General features: G+C 43.4%; 1 protein-coding gene across 3 annotated transcripts in view; it reads right to left on the reverse strand.

Annotated features, from left to right (window-relative positions):
* The window catches only part of LOC138772999 (CMP-N-acetylneuraminate-beta-galactosamide-alpha-2,3-sialyltransferase 2-like), a 40,658-nt gene that overhangs the window by 11,429 nt on the left and 12,061 nt on the right, over positions 1-17,168 (reverse strand). For 2 of the 3 annotated variants that reach the window (XM_069953857.1, XM_069953856.1), the window contains exons 2-6: positions 14,260-15,072; positions 12,580-12,773; positions 4,566-4,745; positions 4,039-4,084; positions 2,848-2,967 (exon numbers count right to left, since the gene is read on the reverse strand). In XM_069953857.1, the coding sequence (XP_069809958.1) occupies positions 2,848-2,967; positions 4,039-4,084; positions 4,566-4,745; positions 12,580-12,773; positions 14,260-14,553 (834 nt within the window). In that variant the 5' untranslated portion in view covers positions 14,554-15,072. Of the gene's footprint in view, positions 1-2,847; positions 2,968-4,038; positions 4,085-4,565; positions 4,746-12,579; positions 12,774-14,259; positions 15,073-15,797; positions 15,820-17,168 lie in introns of those variants that run through there. The other variant, XM_069953858.1, reaches the window with a different exon arrangement.

Consider the following 17,168-nt stretch of genomic DNA (forward strand, 5'->3'; position numbering starts at 1 on the left):
GGGGCACCTCTGGGGGCATTATTAGTATATGGGGGCACCTCTGGGGGCATTATTAGTATATGGGGCCACCTCTGGGGGCATTATTAGTATATGGGGGCACCTCTGGGGGCATTATTAGCTCATGGGGGAACCTCTGGGGGCATTATTAGTATATGGGGGCACCTCTGGGGGCATTATTAACTCATGGGGGCATCTCTGGGGGCATTATTAGTGCATGGGGGTACCTCTGGGGGCATTATTAGTTCATGGGGGCCACCTCTAGGGGCATTATTAGCTCATGGGGGCACAGCTGGGAATCCTACATACAGGGGGCACAGCAGGGGATCCTACATACAGGGGGCACAGCAGGGGATCCTACATACAGGGGGCATCCCACACAGCGCAGTTACTATGGGAGCCTACAGGGGGGAGAAAGGAAAGGAAGTTGCTAGAAATGTGCGGAGCCTAAATTGTTTGTCTCGCAGGTTCTAAGGGGATGAAACGTATCTGGAAGGAATCATCATGGAGGTCTGGGCCGGATGGAGAGGAAAAGGGAAAGTGACGCCTCAGATCAAAGAAGACGTCACCTGTGAGTCACTGTATGACACTTTTCTTATTTTGTAGAACATCATTTAGTAGGGGTGCCCCGAGGTGACAGCTACTACATTATCTGTACTCAGAGATATCACTGTGTTATCTGTTGTGTTACATAGGACTGCAGGTGACTACTACATTATCTGTACTCAGAGATATCACTGTGTTATCTGTAGTGTTACATAGGACTGCAGGTGACAGCTACTACATTATCTGTACTCAAGAGATATCACTGTGTTATCTGTGGTGTTACATAGGACTGCAGGTGACTACTACATTATCTGTACTCAGAGATATCACTGTGTTATCTGTGGTGTTACATAGGACTGCAGGTGACATCTACATTATCTGTACTCAGAGGGATATCACTGTGTTATCTGTGGTGTTACATAGGACTGCAGGTGACATCTACTACATGATCTATACTCAGAGGTATCACTGTGTTATCTGTGCTGTTACATAGGACTGCAGGTGAAATCTACTACATTATCTGTACTCAGAGATACCACTGTGTTATGTGGTGTTACATAGGACTGCAGGTGATATCAGGTGATTTCTCCAGGTTGCAGAAGTTCAAACTTCATCGTGCCCTGGTGTGCTGGTGTCTGTATGTGTGTATACATGTGTGCTGGTGTCTGTATACATGTGTGCTGGTGTCTGTGTGTGAGATCAATTCTAGAGAACTGGCACATATACCCCATTTTCCCCAGTGGCTTAAAATGTAACCTCTGTTATACAGTTATAAAATTGTAGAAATTAAATGTGAACAAGGTGCAATTCAAATAGACACTTACTTGTATAGCTGCCTCTTGTGCTCTGTATGCAGTGCATTATATTCACCCTTGCAACGTACCATTTATAGCGTGTCTACAAGCCCAGCGGGGCTCATTATGATGGAGACTAAAACTTATACAAGAGTGGGGTAGGGGTTCCCCTGTATTCAGAATGCTGCTGAGTGCTCGGCAATGCCCCATCTGGGATTATTGAATTTCGAGGGTCTATGCAGAGCAGGATAAAGACACCTCTGCTGCACAAACAGGATCTCCTAGAAAGCGTTCTCACCGCCATGTATTCGCTATCACTGGCTTGGGTGAGCTAAACTAGTCTGCCTGGGGGGGGGGGGGTGATTTGTATATGCTCACTAACATGGAACAGCCTCATTATATTAGCCTTATCAACATATTCTATGTTAGTGAGCATACCGGGGGGGGGGGATATTGGTGAACATATACAAATCAAACAGCCCCCCCCAGACCCTCGAAATTCAATAACCCCAAACGGGGCATTGCCTAGTACTCGACAGCATTCTGAATACAGGGGAACCCCTACCCCACTCTTGTATAAGTTTTAGTCTCCATCATAATGAGCCCCGCTGGGCTTGTAGACACGCTATAAATTGTACGTTGCAGGGGTGAATATAATGCACTGCATACAGAGCCCAAGAGGCAGCTATACAAGTAAGTGTCTATTTGAATTGCACCTTGTTCACATTTAATTTCTACAATTTTATAACTGTATAACAGAGGTTACATTTTAAGCCACTGGGGAAAATGGGGAATATGAGCCAGTTCTTTAAAATTGATCTGAACCAAATTATACCTCCCAGCAAGGCGTGGGGCAAACACACAATTTTTTTTTTTTTTTTATTAATGTGGGGGGCCCAGACACTTTGGTTGTATGGGGCCCCGAAATTCCTGATGGCGGCCCTGCCCGCAGCCCCCGGCTGCACGATCGCCCGCTGGGGGGGCTGTGATGCTGGGGGCGATCGTGAGGTCGGGGGCTGCAGGGCTGGGGGCGATCGTGCGGCCGGTGGCTGCGGGCGATGGTGCGGTCGGGGGCTGCGGGGCTGGGGGCGATCGTGCGGCCGGGGGCGATATACATTACCAGGTCCCCGCTCCTGCTTGCTTCAGCGGCTCCCGGCACGTTCCGCCCAGCCAATCAGTGCGCTGCCCCGCCGCAGCGCACTGATTGGCCGGGCGGGCCGTGAAGACACCGGGAGCTCCGAAGCAAGCAGGAACGGGGACCCGGTAATGTATAATGTCCGGCGGCCGGGGGGTTAATGGGGCGGGCTGCAGACAAAATCGCAGCAGGGATGTACATCCCTGCTGCGAGTTTCTCTGCTATTGAAAGTATAGGGCCAGGATCTGCAGCGAGTCTCGCTGCAAAAACGCAGCAAGGTGACTCGCTGCAGATCCAGCAAGTGGGTTTGTAACCTTAATATAGATATTAAAAAGAAGAAATCCTAAAAAGGGGTTTATAGTACGGTGTACTTACATCATCACATATATGTAATGCAAAGAAGAGTGCCAGCATCCCAGTAGACGGATACTTCCCATGATGATTGGTCCAGTTATCATGGATGTATTTGAAAAAAGCCGGGTTAAATATTAATACCTGAAAGAAACATATACATTAATGTACTATATACACTCACATATCTACACGTTCAGCTTATTTTGTATTGATCCAGTAAAGACAATAGATATCCCTGTAACTCATCCTGCCATCTTGTGGCTTAGGGCTAACTGAAATGCAAACGATTCGTTCAACAATCCAAAAATAGCATAGGCATCAATAAAGAACTCTGTATAAGTAAGGAAGGGGTTAAACAGTTAACTCTCCCTCCACACACAACTCCCCAGGTGGCTGCAAACCTACTGGTGCTGGTACTAATACTGGCTGCCTGAAACAGGTAGTGGTGAAGGGGTTAATCAAGGGTCAGAGGGAAGCAGCGGTGACACGGATGGGCACCAGAGGAGAGCCGGAAGAGTTGATCAGGTGGCAGTGGGTTCAATTGAGAGGGCTTTCTACCCAGTACTGTATCAGGATGGGGACACAGGGGGCTAGGATTAAGAAATTTTACTAAGTCAAAAGTTTTTTTTTTTTTTAATTATTAGCTCGTCTTGCAAAACACTCTCCGACCAAGTTACTTGTAATCCAAGGCTTCACTGTACGTTTGAGCCATTGAAAGCAATGGTGGCAGTGCCTCTCTGTGGTTATTCTGATGCATCTGTGCCAGCAACTTGGCAAAACAACTCCTTTATATTCTCCCATTGAGGTATCTAATGGACACATTAAAGGGGTTCCTGTTGGAAAACATAATAAACATGTTATACTTACCTCTCCACACTCCTCTGGCATCTCCGATGTCCCCCACCGAATACAACCGCCACTTACGAGATGAACTCACCTCACTCAGGAGTGACGGCCTGCTTAGCCGCAAAGATGTCCCATCTCCGTCAGTGATTGGCTAAGTGGGCTGTCAATCCTGAGATGACATTGTCTCATAAGTGGTGTCGGCTGCAGTCAGCGGGGCTCACTGAAGACGCCAGGGGAGTGTGGAGAGGTAAGTATAACATGTTTAGTGTGTTTTCCAACAAGGCAGCATTATGTATAAAAATATTATATAAAATTTTTTGAAAATGTTAAATATAAATTAAAAAAAAAAAATTAAAAAAAGCTCACCTTCTCTTTATCCGTCTGAATAAACTGCTTCACTCTTGTGTATGTACTGAAAGGAGAAAACAAAAAAGACAAATTACCAATTCTAAAATGTACAAAACCTAAGACGTTAGATGTTTGGTACCATCTTTATACCATCCCCAACCCCAGGGACTGCTGCGCAGTGGCGGTGGGGGAGCAAGAAAGGAGAGTATCGTTTTTTTTTCTTGTAATCCCACCTGTCTGAGCGGAACTATGCTTAAAAATGACTCCCTGGAATATTATTAAATGAGAAAAACAGAATGAGAAAAGGGTGTATGGGACTCTCCCGAACAAGACATATGGTGTTGGTGGCGATAGGGTTGGGCATGATGGAAAATGAACGACCGACCCCTTTGTTCTGTGAGACATAAGCCACAGTCAGAGGCTCCAGTCATTAGTACCTGGAGAGGTCAATCTTATAGGCTTTTTATATAGGCTTCATATACATGTAATAGCATGTAATAATGGTCGCCTATATACCGATTTGTCTTGCCTGTATGATTACTTACAACTTTATGTCTCCAGTCGAGAGGGCACTTGTAATCCACTTTAAGTCTTGGATCTTGAAAGGGACCAGGACCAGGTGAACTCCATGAGGAAGATGCACAGCACTTTCCGGGTACATGAAATGGTGGGTAGTTCTGGAGCCAACATCCGCCTCAAAGCCAGAGGTGCGAGCCCCATTCATCCTATTCAGAGATTAAACAGGAGATGTAATGTAAATGCCAGGATTTATAAAAGTAGTAAAAATACTAAAAAAAAGCAACTTTGCTTGCTGTAAGCTACAATTTTTTGTGAGTCGATTCTTTTTTTTCTTCTATAAACAGGTAGGTGATTATTTAGTGAATTTGTTTTCTTTAACAGGGCAATGCAGAAAAGAAAATATGTCCTCAAATCAACTGGTGCCAGAACGTTATTAGATTTGTAAATTAATTTAAAAATCTGCAGTCTTCCAGTACTTATCAGCTGCTGTATGTCCTGCAGGAAGGGGTGTATTCTTTCCAATCTGACATAGTGCTCTCTGCTGCCACCTCTGTCCATTTCAGGAACTGTCCAGAGCAGTAGCAAATCCCCATAGAAAACCTCTCCTGCTCTGGACAGTTCCTGACATGGACAGAGGTGGCAGCAGAGAGCACTGTGTCACACTGGAAAGCATACACCACTTCCTGCAGGACATACAGCAGCTGATAAGTACAGGAAGACTGCAAATTTTCTAATAGAAGTAAATAACAAATATATATAACTTTCTGACACAAGTTTTTTTTTTTCCTGCTGAAGTACACCTTTAGGCTGGGTTCACACTATGTATATTTGAGGCTGTATTTGGTCCTCATGTCAGGTCCTCATAGCAACCAAAACCAGGAGTGGATTGAAAACACAGAAAGGCTCTGTCCACACAATGTTGAAATTGAGTGGATGGCCGCCATATAACAGTAAATAACGGCCATTATTTCAATATAACAGCCGTTGTTTTAAAATAACAGCAAATATTTGCCATTAAATGGCGGCCATCCACTCAATTTCAACATTGTGTGGACAGAGCCTTTCTGTGTTTTCAATCCATTCCTTGTTTTGGTTGCTATACAGCCTCAAACATACAGCCTCAAATATACGTAGTGTGAACATAGCCTTAAAGTGACTGTACCATCAGGCTGAAGCACAGGAGGCGGGCCGACCTACCCCCAGTGGGAGGAAACCCCCGCCCCTCTATGATACTGATCCATTGATTCTAATAGAGCCGCGTCATAGAGGGGAGGGGGTTTTCTCCCACTGGGGGTAGGTCGGCCCGCCTCCTGTGCTTCTGCCTGGGCCTGACTGTACAGTCACTTTACAGAGTTTATCTAGTGTTAGAAAAACATGGCAGCTTTCTTCCACTCCTTTCTCCAGTTCAGGTGTTGTTTCCATTTAGGCTCCATTCACTTCAATTGCAAATTCAGTTGCAAAACCTGCCCCAAACTGGAGACACAAAAGGTTCTGTCTCTGAAAGAAGGCGGCCATGTTTTTCTAATGCTGGATAACCCCTTTAATGAGTAATTGGACAATTTAAAGAAAACTCGGCCCAAACAAGAGATTTGTGAATTCACATAATGAGAAGGATATTAAATTGCCTTCAATAATAAAATCCAGTATGGAGTGTGGCAAATTAGGTTGGTTGTTCCCAGGCAGCTGGATGTAAAAACTGGTGCAATAAACCAAAAGAGAAGGTTATAAATAAAGCTAGATCATGGAAGACATCAGTAGGTAGAGATGGAGAATTCTGAGCAATAGAAAATGACAAACAAGTAAGTGAACAAAACAAAGTGAGAAATAGAAAAAGTCAAACAAAAAACAGCGCTAAGACCTAAACAGAAAAAAAAACAAGGTTACAGGTATAACAAAGCGATCACAGAGTGTGGAGAAGTGGATGGGAGTGATACTCAATGATAAATCATCTGCATTGTTTGGGAAGAAGATACTGGAACTTTTTTCAGGACAACTGTACAAACAGTATTAAAGTGGTACTCCGGGCAAGAGACAATTTTATCAGAGTTTTCTGAAAATCATAAAGTACACTTACCTCCCTGGCTCCCGTGCCACTGTTGATTTCTTACTGCTCTGGTCTGCTGTTGGCCCGCTTCCAGGTCCTGAGGTTGTGATGCTGGAGGCCCTTCCAGCCAATTAGTGAAAGAGGTGGGACACTGCTATAGCTGCTGATTGGCTGGGTGGGCCTGCAACATCACAGCCCCAGGACCGAGGCATGTCCGAACGGCGGCATGAGGAGGTTAGATAGCAGCGGTGGTGCAGAAGCCAGGGAGGTAAGTATGCTTTATGATTTTTACAAAACTTCCATTTTCCAGAGAACCCCTTTAAAGCTTATTTTTTAGACAGTTACTTTCTCACTTTTAAACATTGTTTTGTGTTATTTCTGTGATTTTTTTATTTGCTACAAATTTTTAAAAAAATAAAAACAAGCGGAGTGACTAATTTTACTATACTGACTACCTTTTTATTTTTTCAGTGGTAAAACTCTCCGTGAACACACCTCAGCCTCTGTGTCTGTCCTTAATGTGGTGACAACAGATTCTAAAGCTTAGTGCAAATACAGTGACTCATAGATAGATCACCATTAGTCTCTTCATCAGGGGAATTTCCTTCTCCCAGGTTTGATAGACAATCCATTGTGCGGAATACATGCTGCAGGAAACACTCCTTTCCAGTAGAGGAAATGACAGAAGTGGATGTTTGTCATCTGCAAATACATCACTTCCTAGCAATGCCGGAGTGAAGAGGTCAGCTGGAATTTTTTTTTTTAAAGTGTCACTGTTGTTTAAATTTTAGTACAGGCGATTTTACAAAACTTTGTAATTCAGTTTTTAGAGAAAGCTATTTGAAGCTCTTCACCCTGTCTTTATGGTTTTTTATAGAGTGGGGAGGGGTTGAGGGAGATGAGGCACCAAAACAGGACAACAAAGAGTTAATTTACAGCTACATCACCAGGCTATCTCCTCTGACATCAGCACTGACCTCTCTGGCCTCTGAATACTGGCTTTCACACAGGTCCCACTGTGTAATCCTTTGTTCTCTTCTCTCTGCTGTCGACTAATCTCCCCCCTCCCCTCTCCATAGGTTACACTGGGCTCGACTGATGTAAAAGAGTCGAGATTTCCTGATAATGAGCAGTAGAAAGGAGGGAGGAGGAGGGGGGGGGACCTGGGGAAAGGCTTTTTGAATGCAGATAATGGCATATTTGCCTAATAAACCCAATACAAAGTTTCTTAAAAACGCCCGGACTATTGATTTCTCCAAAAAAACTGATAGTGACACTTTAAAATTTTGGAAAATATTGGTCGTGGACTTTGTATATAGACGTTCTCTTTGGCAGGGACACCATTAATGGGAGAATACTCTGTTTACTCCAGCACTTTATTTAATAAGGTTGTTGCCAGAACATTAGGGTGGAGCGCCAAATATCCTTCTTGCTTGTTTAAAGTGTACCCGTCATCAAAAATAACTTGGCATGTCAAAAATGACTGATCACAGCAGGTCTCCTGTAAATCAGGAGATATAGCCAGGGAGAGAGAGAGCGGCAGCCAGGCGATCCATTCCCCAGCCAGCCACAAATTCCGGCAATGTAGTTTCATAGACTATTCCACGGGCCGACTGTGAGGAGCAAACGAGCGCTGTCAGCTAATACACGTGGTGGCAGCAAGCAGGTGAGTGCGGGGGGGCTGCCCGGGTGATCGTTCCGTGGAATAGGGCCTTTACATTGTGGGAATTGGCTGTTACAGAGATATACGGCTGGCGAGTGAATGACACGGCTGCAGCACTTTCTCCACAGCTATATCTCCTACTCTGATCATTGTCTTTTGACATGCTAAAGTTAGTTTTGATGTCATGCACTATTTAAAGGGATACTCCAGCTATTTTTTTTTTTTTTTAATCTACTGGAAGTTATATAGATTTGTAAATTAATTTTATTTAAAAATCTACAGTCTTTGCTGTTGCAAAACTACAATTCCCATCATGCCTGGGTAGCCAAATCTTTAGCCGTCCAGGCATGATGGGAATTGTATTTTTGCAACAGCTGGGGAGCAGCAGTTTGACAACCCTGGGATACACAGTACTCTGCAGTTCATCTTTAGTGTGCTGGCTACAGTAAATGGCCCATGGTAAGATTAACAATTCCTTCCTACATCTTATTATCTATTCAGTCTCCTTCATCCAGTTCTGAGCTGCTGCTTTCTGCTGAAGACACAAAAACCTGTGTGTGAGCTTTTCTGTCTCCCCCCTCCTCCTCCCTCCCTTTTGAGATGGCTGACAGTTGCTATCTGCAACATTGTAGCTTCTTTGTAATGCTGGGAAGGATAATCACAGTGAATTCATCAGCAACTTGACCTCAGACTAACCCTCCCCACATTACAAAGAAGCTACAAAGTTGCAGATAAAGCCAGTCAGGGACTTGTTTACAGGGGAGGAGGAGGAGACAGAGAGAAAAGCTAACACAGATGTTTGTGACTTCAGCAGAAAGCAGCAGCTAAGAACTGGGGGAAGGAGACTGAATAGATAACAACAAGAATAACATAGTAATAATAACATAGTATACGCTCCGGCCGGGATCTCTCGCGGTGTCGTAGAAAACTGACATGTCAGTTCTCTGTGGCTGCTATTCAGTGAATAGCGTCCGCAGAAAACCCTGTCAGTGCACACTATAGAGCGAGAGGCTCCGTCCGCACGCTCCATTGTGTGCTGTGGGGAGTTCTGATGCGGGTGTGCACGGGTACGCCTGCAAAGATCATGTGGTCGGGACTACCGGGACCGGATGATCTTTTCAGAGACGGGCCCTTCTGTGACCTGGGCAGGTCACGGAATGGCCGGTCTCTTACATAGTCTGCACATGGCCTTAGAGTGCATTCACATGTACAGGATCTGCAGCAGATTTGATGGCCCAGATTAGATTCAAAGCAAATCTGCAACTTCAGATCTGCTTCAGATCTGGTACATGTGAACACACTCTTAAAGAGGTAGTTCACCATTTTTTTCCTTTCAGATCAACTGGTACCAGAAAGTGCCAGAGATTTGTAATCTCAAGTCTTCCATTACTTATCAGCTGCTGTATGCCCTGCAGGAAGTGGTGTATTCTCTCCAGTCTGACACAGTGCTCTCTGCTACCACCTGTGTCCATGTTAGGTACTGTCCAGAGCAGTAGCAAATCCCTGTAGGACTGGAACTGGAAAGAATACATCACTTCCTGCAGGACATACAGCAGCTTATAAGTACTGTTTTTTTTTAATAGAAGTGAATTACAAATTTCTGGCACCAGTTGATTTGAAAGTAGTTTTTTTTTAATTAACAACCCCTTTTATATTGTAGATATACCCAAAATGATCCTACACACAGACTTGGTTTCACTGCATAACATTCAATATTCTTCTAGCTGCTACTTGGCAACAGACTGCTTGACATTGCAGACCTAAAAATCTATGCTGTACAGCAGCCAAATTCTCATACTGATTACTTTTTTGCTTTGTGCAGGGAGATCATGGATATCTTATGCAGATCCAGATCCCCAATTCGTTCCGGGACCGCACTTGTAATCCAAATCCACTCTTAAACCAAAGCAAATTTTCCCATAAGAAATTATAGAAATGCAGACAATTAGTTCCACACCCCAAAAATAATGATTATTCAGAATAACATGTAAAACAGATTAAACAAACATTTATAAAGCTGGATATGTGATATATAAGTTACTGTGCAGTATAGCAGCATGTGGTAAATAACGTATAGTAACTGTATAACCCTGATAACACAGCAGCTGGATATGTGATATATAAGTTACTGTACAGTACAGCAATCAGCATGTGGTAAATAACGTATAGTAACTGTATAACCCTGATAACACAGCAGCTGGATATGTGATATATAAGTTACTGTACAGTACAGCAATCAGCATGTGGTAAATAACGTATAGTAACTGTATAACCCTGATAACACAGCAGCTGGATATGTGATATATAAGTTACTGTACAGTACAGCAATCAGCATGTGGTGTATAATGTATAGTAACTGTATAACCCTGATAACACAGCAGCTGGATATGTGATATATAAGTTACTGTACAGTATAGCAGCATGTGGTGTATAATGTATAGTAACTGTATAACCCTGATAACACTGCAGCTGGATATGTGATATATAAGTTACTGTACAGTATAGCAATCAGCATGTGGTATATAATGTATAGTAACTGTATAACCCTGATAACACAGCAGCTGGATATGTGATATATAAGTTACTGTACAGTATAGCAGCATGTGGTGTATAATGTATAGTAACTGTATAACCCTGATAACACAGCAGCTGGATATGTGATATATAAGTTACTGTACAGTATAGCAATCAGCATGTGGTATATAATGTATAGTAACTGTATAACCCTGATAACACAGCAGATGGATATGTGATATATAAGTTACTGTACAGTATAGCAATCAGCATGTGGTATATAATGTATAGTAACTGTATAACTCTGATAACACAGCAGATGGATATGTGATATATAAGTTACTGTACAGTATAGCAATCAGCATGTGGTGTATAATGTATAGTAACTGTATAACCCTGATAACACAGCAACTGGATATGTGATATATAAGTTACTGTACAGTATAGCAATCAGCATGTGGTGTATAATACATAGTAACTGTATAACCCTGATAACACAGCAACTGGATATGTGATATATAAGTTACTGTACAGTATAGCAATCAGCATGTGGTGTATAATGTATAAAAAGTACATAAGAATAATAAAAAAAAAAAACAGCAACAGTTTGTAGATACAGGATGGAGCTGCAGATCCCCATAATGCAGTAGCGTAGTACAAAAGGCTAGAATAGAGAATCAGGGCTGCTGTCAGAGGTCTGTGTGGTCACATGAGAGCAGTGGGGGAGAGGGGGTGTTCAGTATGGACCAATCAGGAAGTGAGAATCACAGAGCTGTGCAGGAGGACAGTGACAGAAACTTTTCTATACAGCAGTGTGAATGGCTGAGTGTAAGTGCAGGCACATTATAGCAGCAGTGTGTATAGCTGAGTGTAAGTGCAGGCACATTATAGCAGCAGTGTGTATAGCTGAGTGTGAGTGCAGGCACATTATAGCAGCAGTGTGTATAGCTGAGTGTGAGTGCAGGCACATTATAGTAGGAATGGAGAGGATGGAAAACACAAGGACTGACATAGGCTGTAGGAAAGAATGAGCAGGGTATAGGGTGAGCATATGCATGCAGCACTCTCTGTCCGGAGAGGGGTTAAAGCTATGGAGTGATTACCTCCACAGTCCTGTCCCCTGATGTAAGCCCCTGCCTGGAGTGGATCAGCTATGATTTGGAAGGTGAGGGAGGCTTCCTGGATCAGAGTGCAGTGCTATAGACCCCACTCTGAACCGCCGCCATCCTGGGTGCTATCTGCAGCCGGGACTGCGGCAATTAGCAGGCAGGGTCCAATCGCCATGCCCGCTTATTAGCCTTTTAAATGCAGCTGTCAACTTGCAGGTTTTCCCTATCCCTGGTGTCTGGTGGTGGTGGTGGTGGTGGGGAAAGACCCCCCCCCCCTCCACAACGCGATTATGGAGGAGCAATCCCTGCATCTTTACCCGGCCGGGGTCTGCTTCATAATGGCGCTGATCCTGGCCTGGCATTCTATTGTTCTCGGCTGCAGCAGCCGAGAGAAATAGAACACTGATCTTCTTTTTTAAAAGGTTTTAATTTTTTTTAAAGTCAGATAAAAAGAAAAAAAAACAAACCGCAAAGATGGAAATTAGCCCGGTCCTGAAGGGGTTAAATCCCTTATAACAAAATAGAAAAAAAATATTGCACACTACAACCTGCAGGAAAAGTCCGGCCACCAAAATTTACAAAGCGCAGGAAATTAACCAGACACTGAAATACACTAAAAAAGGGTGATGTGTTTGTTTTAGAACTAATACATGGATCACTATATAATTTGTGTGTATATATAATCATAGGAAAATGAAGAACTACACTACCTTATTATGAAATTATGTGAATTAATTTTCTCCCCATGATGTGCTCCTCTCAGATTACCGGAGTTCCCCACAACAGCACAGCTCCTGCACGGCCTGTTGTACTGTTCTTCGTAGGGGCTCCCGCTCGGAATGACCTTGAACAGTTCCTCTAGCACTCCTGGGAGGTGAGTCGCATTGTTTGATCCTTGAAGTTTCTAGAAAATATTTAAAATTATAAATATACAAACCAGAAAATAAATTCGGGAAATAATTTGACAATTAAAATGGGTTGATCGATATTTTACTAAACAGACAGGAATTAATTTGTTTTTAGGGTGCCTTTACACGTACCGGATTTCACACTGCAAGTTTGCAGCAAAATTCGCTGTGTATCCTGGTATAGTGAAGGTCTATGGGGTCACATACCCGCAGCGGGATTTTCATTCCGCTACGGATATTTGACCGGGCCCCTTTGAACCCCCGCATCCCTGGCGCGGAGCATACATTACTTGCTGGGCGCCGTGGCTGTGTGTAAGGCTCCTGGCTCCTGTTGGTCCCCATCAGCCAATCAGTGCATGGCAGGCTGCGGGCGGCCGGGGGTTAAAGGGGCCGAGTCATGTCTGCAGCGGAATGAAAATCCCTCTGCGGGTATGTAACCCCATAGAACTTCACTATACCAGGATCCGCAGTGGATTTCGCTGCAAACTCGCAGTGTGAAATCCGCTGCGGATCCGGTACGTGTGAAGCTACCCTAAAGGAGAAGCCCAGATAGGGAAATTTTTTTCAAACTTGCCAAGGAGGGGATGGGTTAAAAAAAAAAAAAAAAAAAAAAAGGAAGCAGCCGATCCCTGGTTGCTTCCTGGTGTAGAGACGGGAATTTGGACTCAGCTACAGCCTCTGACTGGCTGAGCGGGCCTGGAATATCACATCCCAATTCCCATCTCTACACCAGGAAGTGGTGGGGCCCGGAGCGGCGGACTGCGTCATCTGTGCTGGAACCGGACAGGTAAGTGCACATTATTTTTTTCACTCACTCCCTCCCCAGAAAGTTTAACAAAAATGTCTCTGCCCGGACTTCACCTTTAAAAGGAACACTCCAGCTTGTACTGATACACTGTAATGTACCTAGTTTGTGGTAACACCAATGGGAGACTCTCTATGTCCTGCTAGGTCCTGTACTAGCCATATCACAGTATCCGTTTTCATTGAGCTTTCCTCTAATGCAGGCACTAACACATCAACTCTGTCATCTTCTTTATTCCCCATGGAGCACACATATAAATAATGGTAATGATTGGAGATAAGCGGAGTCCAGTCCTTTGACATTTGAGATTCGGTGGCTGGAGAAGCCTGAAAAACACGGATACAGCCTATGGGGGAGATTTATCAAACATGGTGTAAAGTGAAACTGGCTCAGTCGCCCCTAGCAACCAATCAGATTCCACCTTTCATTCCTCACAGACTCTTTGGAAAATGAAAGGTGGAATCTGATTGGTTGCTAGGGGCAACTGAGCCAGTTTCACTTTACACCATGTTTGATAAATCTCCCCTTATGGCCGTTTTCAGGACTCTCTAGTGCTGCATCCAACTTCTTCAGCCACCAGTAATCGAACGCCCAATGATAAGGCTCAAGCATGCTCGCGTTGCTCTTATCCCTACTCCTCATATATAAAACCATTCTCAGTTCTCATTTATACTCACCAGCCACCATTTCAAAACGTGGTCGGGTATGACCTGATCCCTTCTTACTAGTAAAGGCTCAACGGATCCATTGAAATGTTGCTCAAACCAAGGAGAGCTCAGGGGCTTTGGCTTGCACCGTCCGCACATACATACATTGGCATCAAAAGCGTCAACAGGATCCACTGGACTGGAGTTGTCCGGACAGAAATAGATGAAATAGATCAAGAAGGCGACGGCACATAACAGAGACGGAATCCATACTGTCCTTTTCTGGTGGGTGAATCGGTACTGCCAACGAACACAGTGCATCATAGGACCCAGAAGAGCTCTCCGATTCCAGGAACCTTTAAAACATTTGCATCATACCATAACATAACCCCCATGAATAGGGGGCGACCTGCCAGGGATGACTTGATGGACTTAATACTTTTCTTGAAAAGTATCTGGGATGACACTCCACCTAACATAAGTACCGCAAGTACTGCTTGGGTGGAAAATATTGACTTATCCTTATGAGAAGCTTGAACATTATGCAAGAGCTTGAATGAATGAACATTCCATTGTAGGCCAAAAAAACGAAAGAAAAAAACAAAACGCAACTTATTCCATATTACCTGTATATGGAAAAACTTCAAAAAGATTCAAAAAAGTATTGAATGGCTTATGCAGTAAGTAGACACATAGTACTGGACTGGGATTCCGTATAGTGATAGGCTTCAGTCTTTGATAGGGATTTCTATAGTGGTCCCAAATCCTTTAGCAGAAAAGAATTTCCATGTCCTGAATTCAGATCCTTCATAGCTGAATGTGGAAGAGATTTCTACGGAACGCCTTAAAAAAAAAAAAAAAAAATAATAATCAAGACCTATCATTAGTAAAGGGTGTAATCATGGAAATGAAGACAGACGGACGGGAATGTTGTGGAAACACGCGGGATGATCATAGTCATAAAAAAGGCTTCCTTTATTAAACAGTATTATATAAGAAAAGTAATGGAGAATGAAAGACGGATACCTGGGCATTGGGGAATTAAAGGAGTACTCACTTTTTCTTTGAATTCAACTGGTGTCAGAAAGTTATATAGATTTGTAATTTACTTCTATTTAAAAATCTCAAGTCTTCCTGTACTTATCAGCTGATGTATGTCCTGCAAGAAGTGGTGTATTCTTTCCAGTCTGATACAGTGCTCTCTGCTGCCACCTCTGTCCATGTCAGGAACTGTCCAGAGCAGCAGCAAATCCCCATAGAAAACCTCTCCTGCTCCGGACAGAGGTAATAGCAGAGAGCACTGTGTCAAACTGGAAAGAATACACCACTTCCTGCAGGACATACAGCAGCTGATAAGCACTGGAATATTTGAGATTTTTAAATAGAAGTAAATTACAAATCTACTGTATATAAAGCTTTCACCACCACCAGGTAATATGTTTTTTTTTCTCTCGCTGGAGTACCCCTTTAAAAAAATAGAAGAAGAAATTGTCTAGTTTACAAAACCCATATACCCTGTTATCACATTCTTTCTACAATGAGCCTCACTCCGACTGCGGAGAACCTACCACATGTGCATTATATGGAAAGCCCTCGAAATTGATGAAAGGACAAAGGAGGAAATGTCCACACTCTTGTCCTCTTGAAGTTTTCTCTGTGTTCCAGAGTGGGATGTAACCTCTTACATATCTACAGCAGGATATAATGTTGCTTTGTTAGCCGAAATATTCAGTGAAAACATATTGAAGTATGGACAGCTTATCAATAAGGAGTACTCAGGCTAAATAAACGGGTGTAAGAAAGTTATAATAGATTTGTTTTTTGTTTCTATTTAAAAATATCCAGTCTTTCAGTACTTATCAGCTGCTGTATGCCCTGCAGAAAGTGGTGTATTCTTTCCAGTCTGACACAGTGCTCTCTGCTGCCACCTCTGTCCATGTCAGGAACTGTCTTCTATGGGGATTTGCTCTGGACAGTTCCTGACATGGACAGAGGTGGCAGCAGAGAGCACTGTGTCAGACTGGAAAGAATACACGAATACACCACTTCCTGCAGGACATACAGCAGCTGCAGTTTTTTAAAAAATAGAATTATAAATTTCTGTCTTCAATTGATTTGAACACTTTTTTTTTTGCTTGACTGGTGTGGTATCATGCATGTTTATCGAACCAAGGGGACAAGCGTCCCTGTTCTGGTGAATGGGCGGGGTGGGGGTGGGAGGCTCCACTAATCAGACACTCATCCTCTATTCTTCAGTTATGGAGCGTTTACACAGACAGATTTATCTGTCAGATTTTGGAAGCCAAAGCCAGGAATGGATTTGAGAAGAGAAGAAATCTCAGTCTTTCCTTTATGACCTGTTGCCTGTTTAGTCTGTTCCTGGCTTTGGCTTCAAAAACCTGTCAGATAAATCTCTCTGTGTAAACGCACCATTAGGGGGTAAGTTTGTTTTATAAGCAGACCCCTATACAGACTATGCACATCAACTTTTGCATGGAGCTGTAATAGAGCTCTCTACAGACGGCTTCTCCTATACCTCTATAGGCCCCAGATTGTATAATTATACCATTCCCCGACCATCATGTATGTACGGGAGCATGACTAAGGTCTGACTAAAGGAGGCCGACTCCATGCTCTGCCCTACAGGCCCCTTCACCATTCTCCCCATTTCTTCCATCCTCCCCAGAAGTGGAGGAGAAGATCGTTCTGACACAACGTGGGAGGACAGAGCTGGGTCATGTTCTCTACATTCCCGGCATCCTGTTATTAAGTACAATTTATGGGGCTGTTCCACATAACATTCTAGAAGTTTTGGACATGGCAGCTTTGCCAAAGGAAAATTAAAGAATTAGGAGAAGGGAAAGAAAAACGATGTTCGGAGTAATAGAGTAACATATTAGATATTTCCTTGCGGGATACTGACTGTACTGCCATGATGA

This window comes from Dendropsophus ebraccatus, chromosome 14 (genome assembly GCF_027789765.1).
Source record: "Dendropsophus ebraccatus isolate aDenEbr1 chromosome 14, aDenEbr1.pat, whole genome shotgun sequence".
Lineage (NCBI taxonomy): Eukaryota > Metazoa > Chordata > Amphibia > Anura > Hylidae > Dendropsophus > Dendropsophus ebraccatus.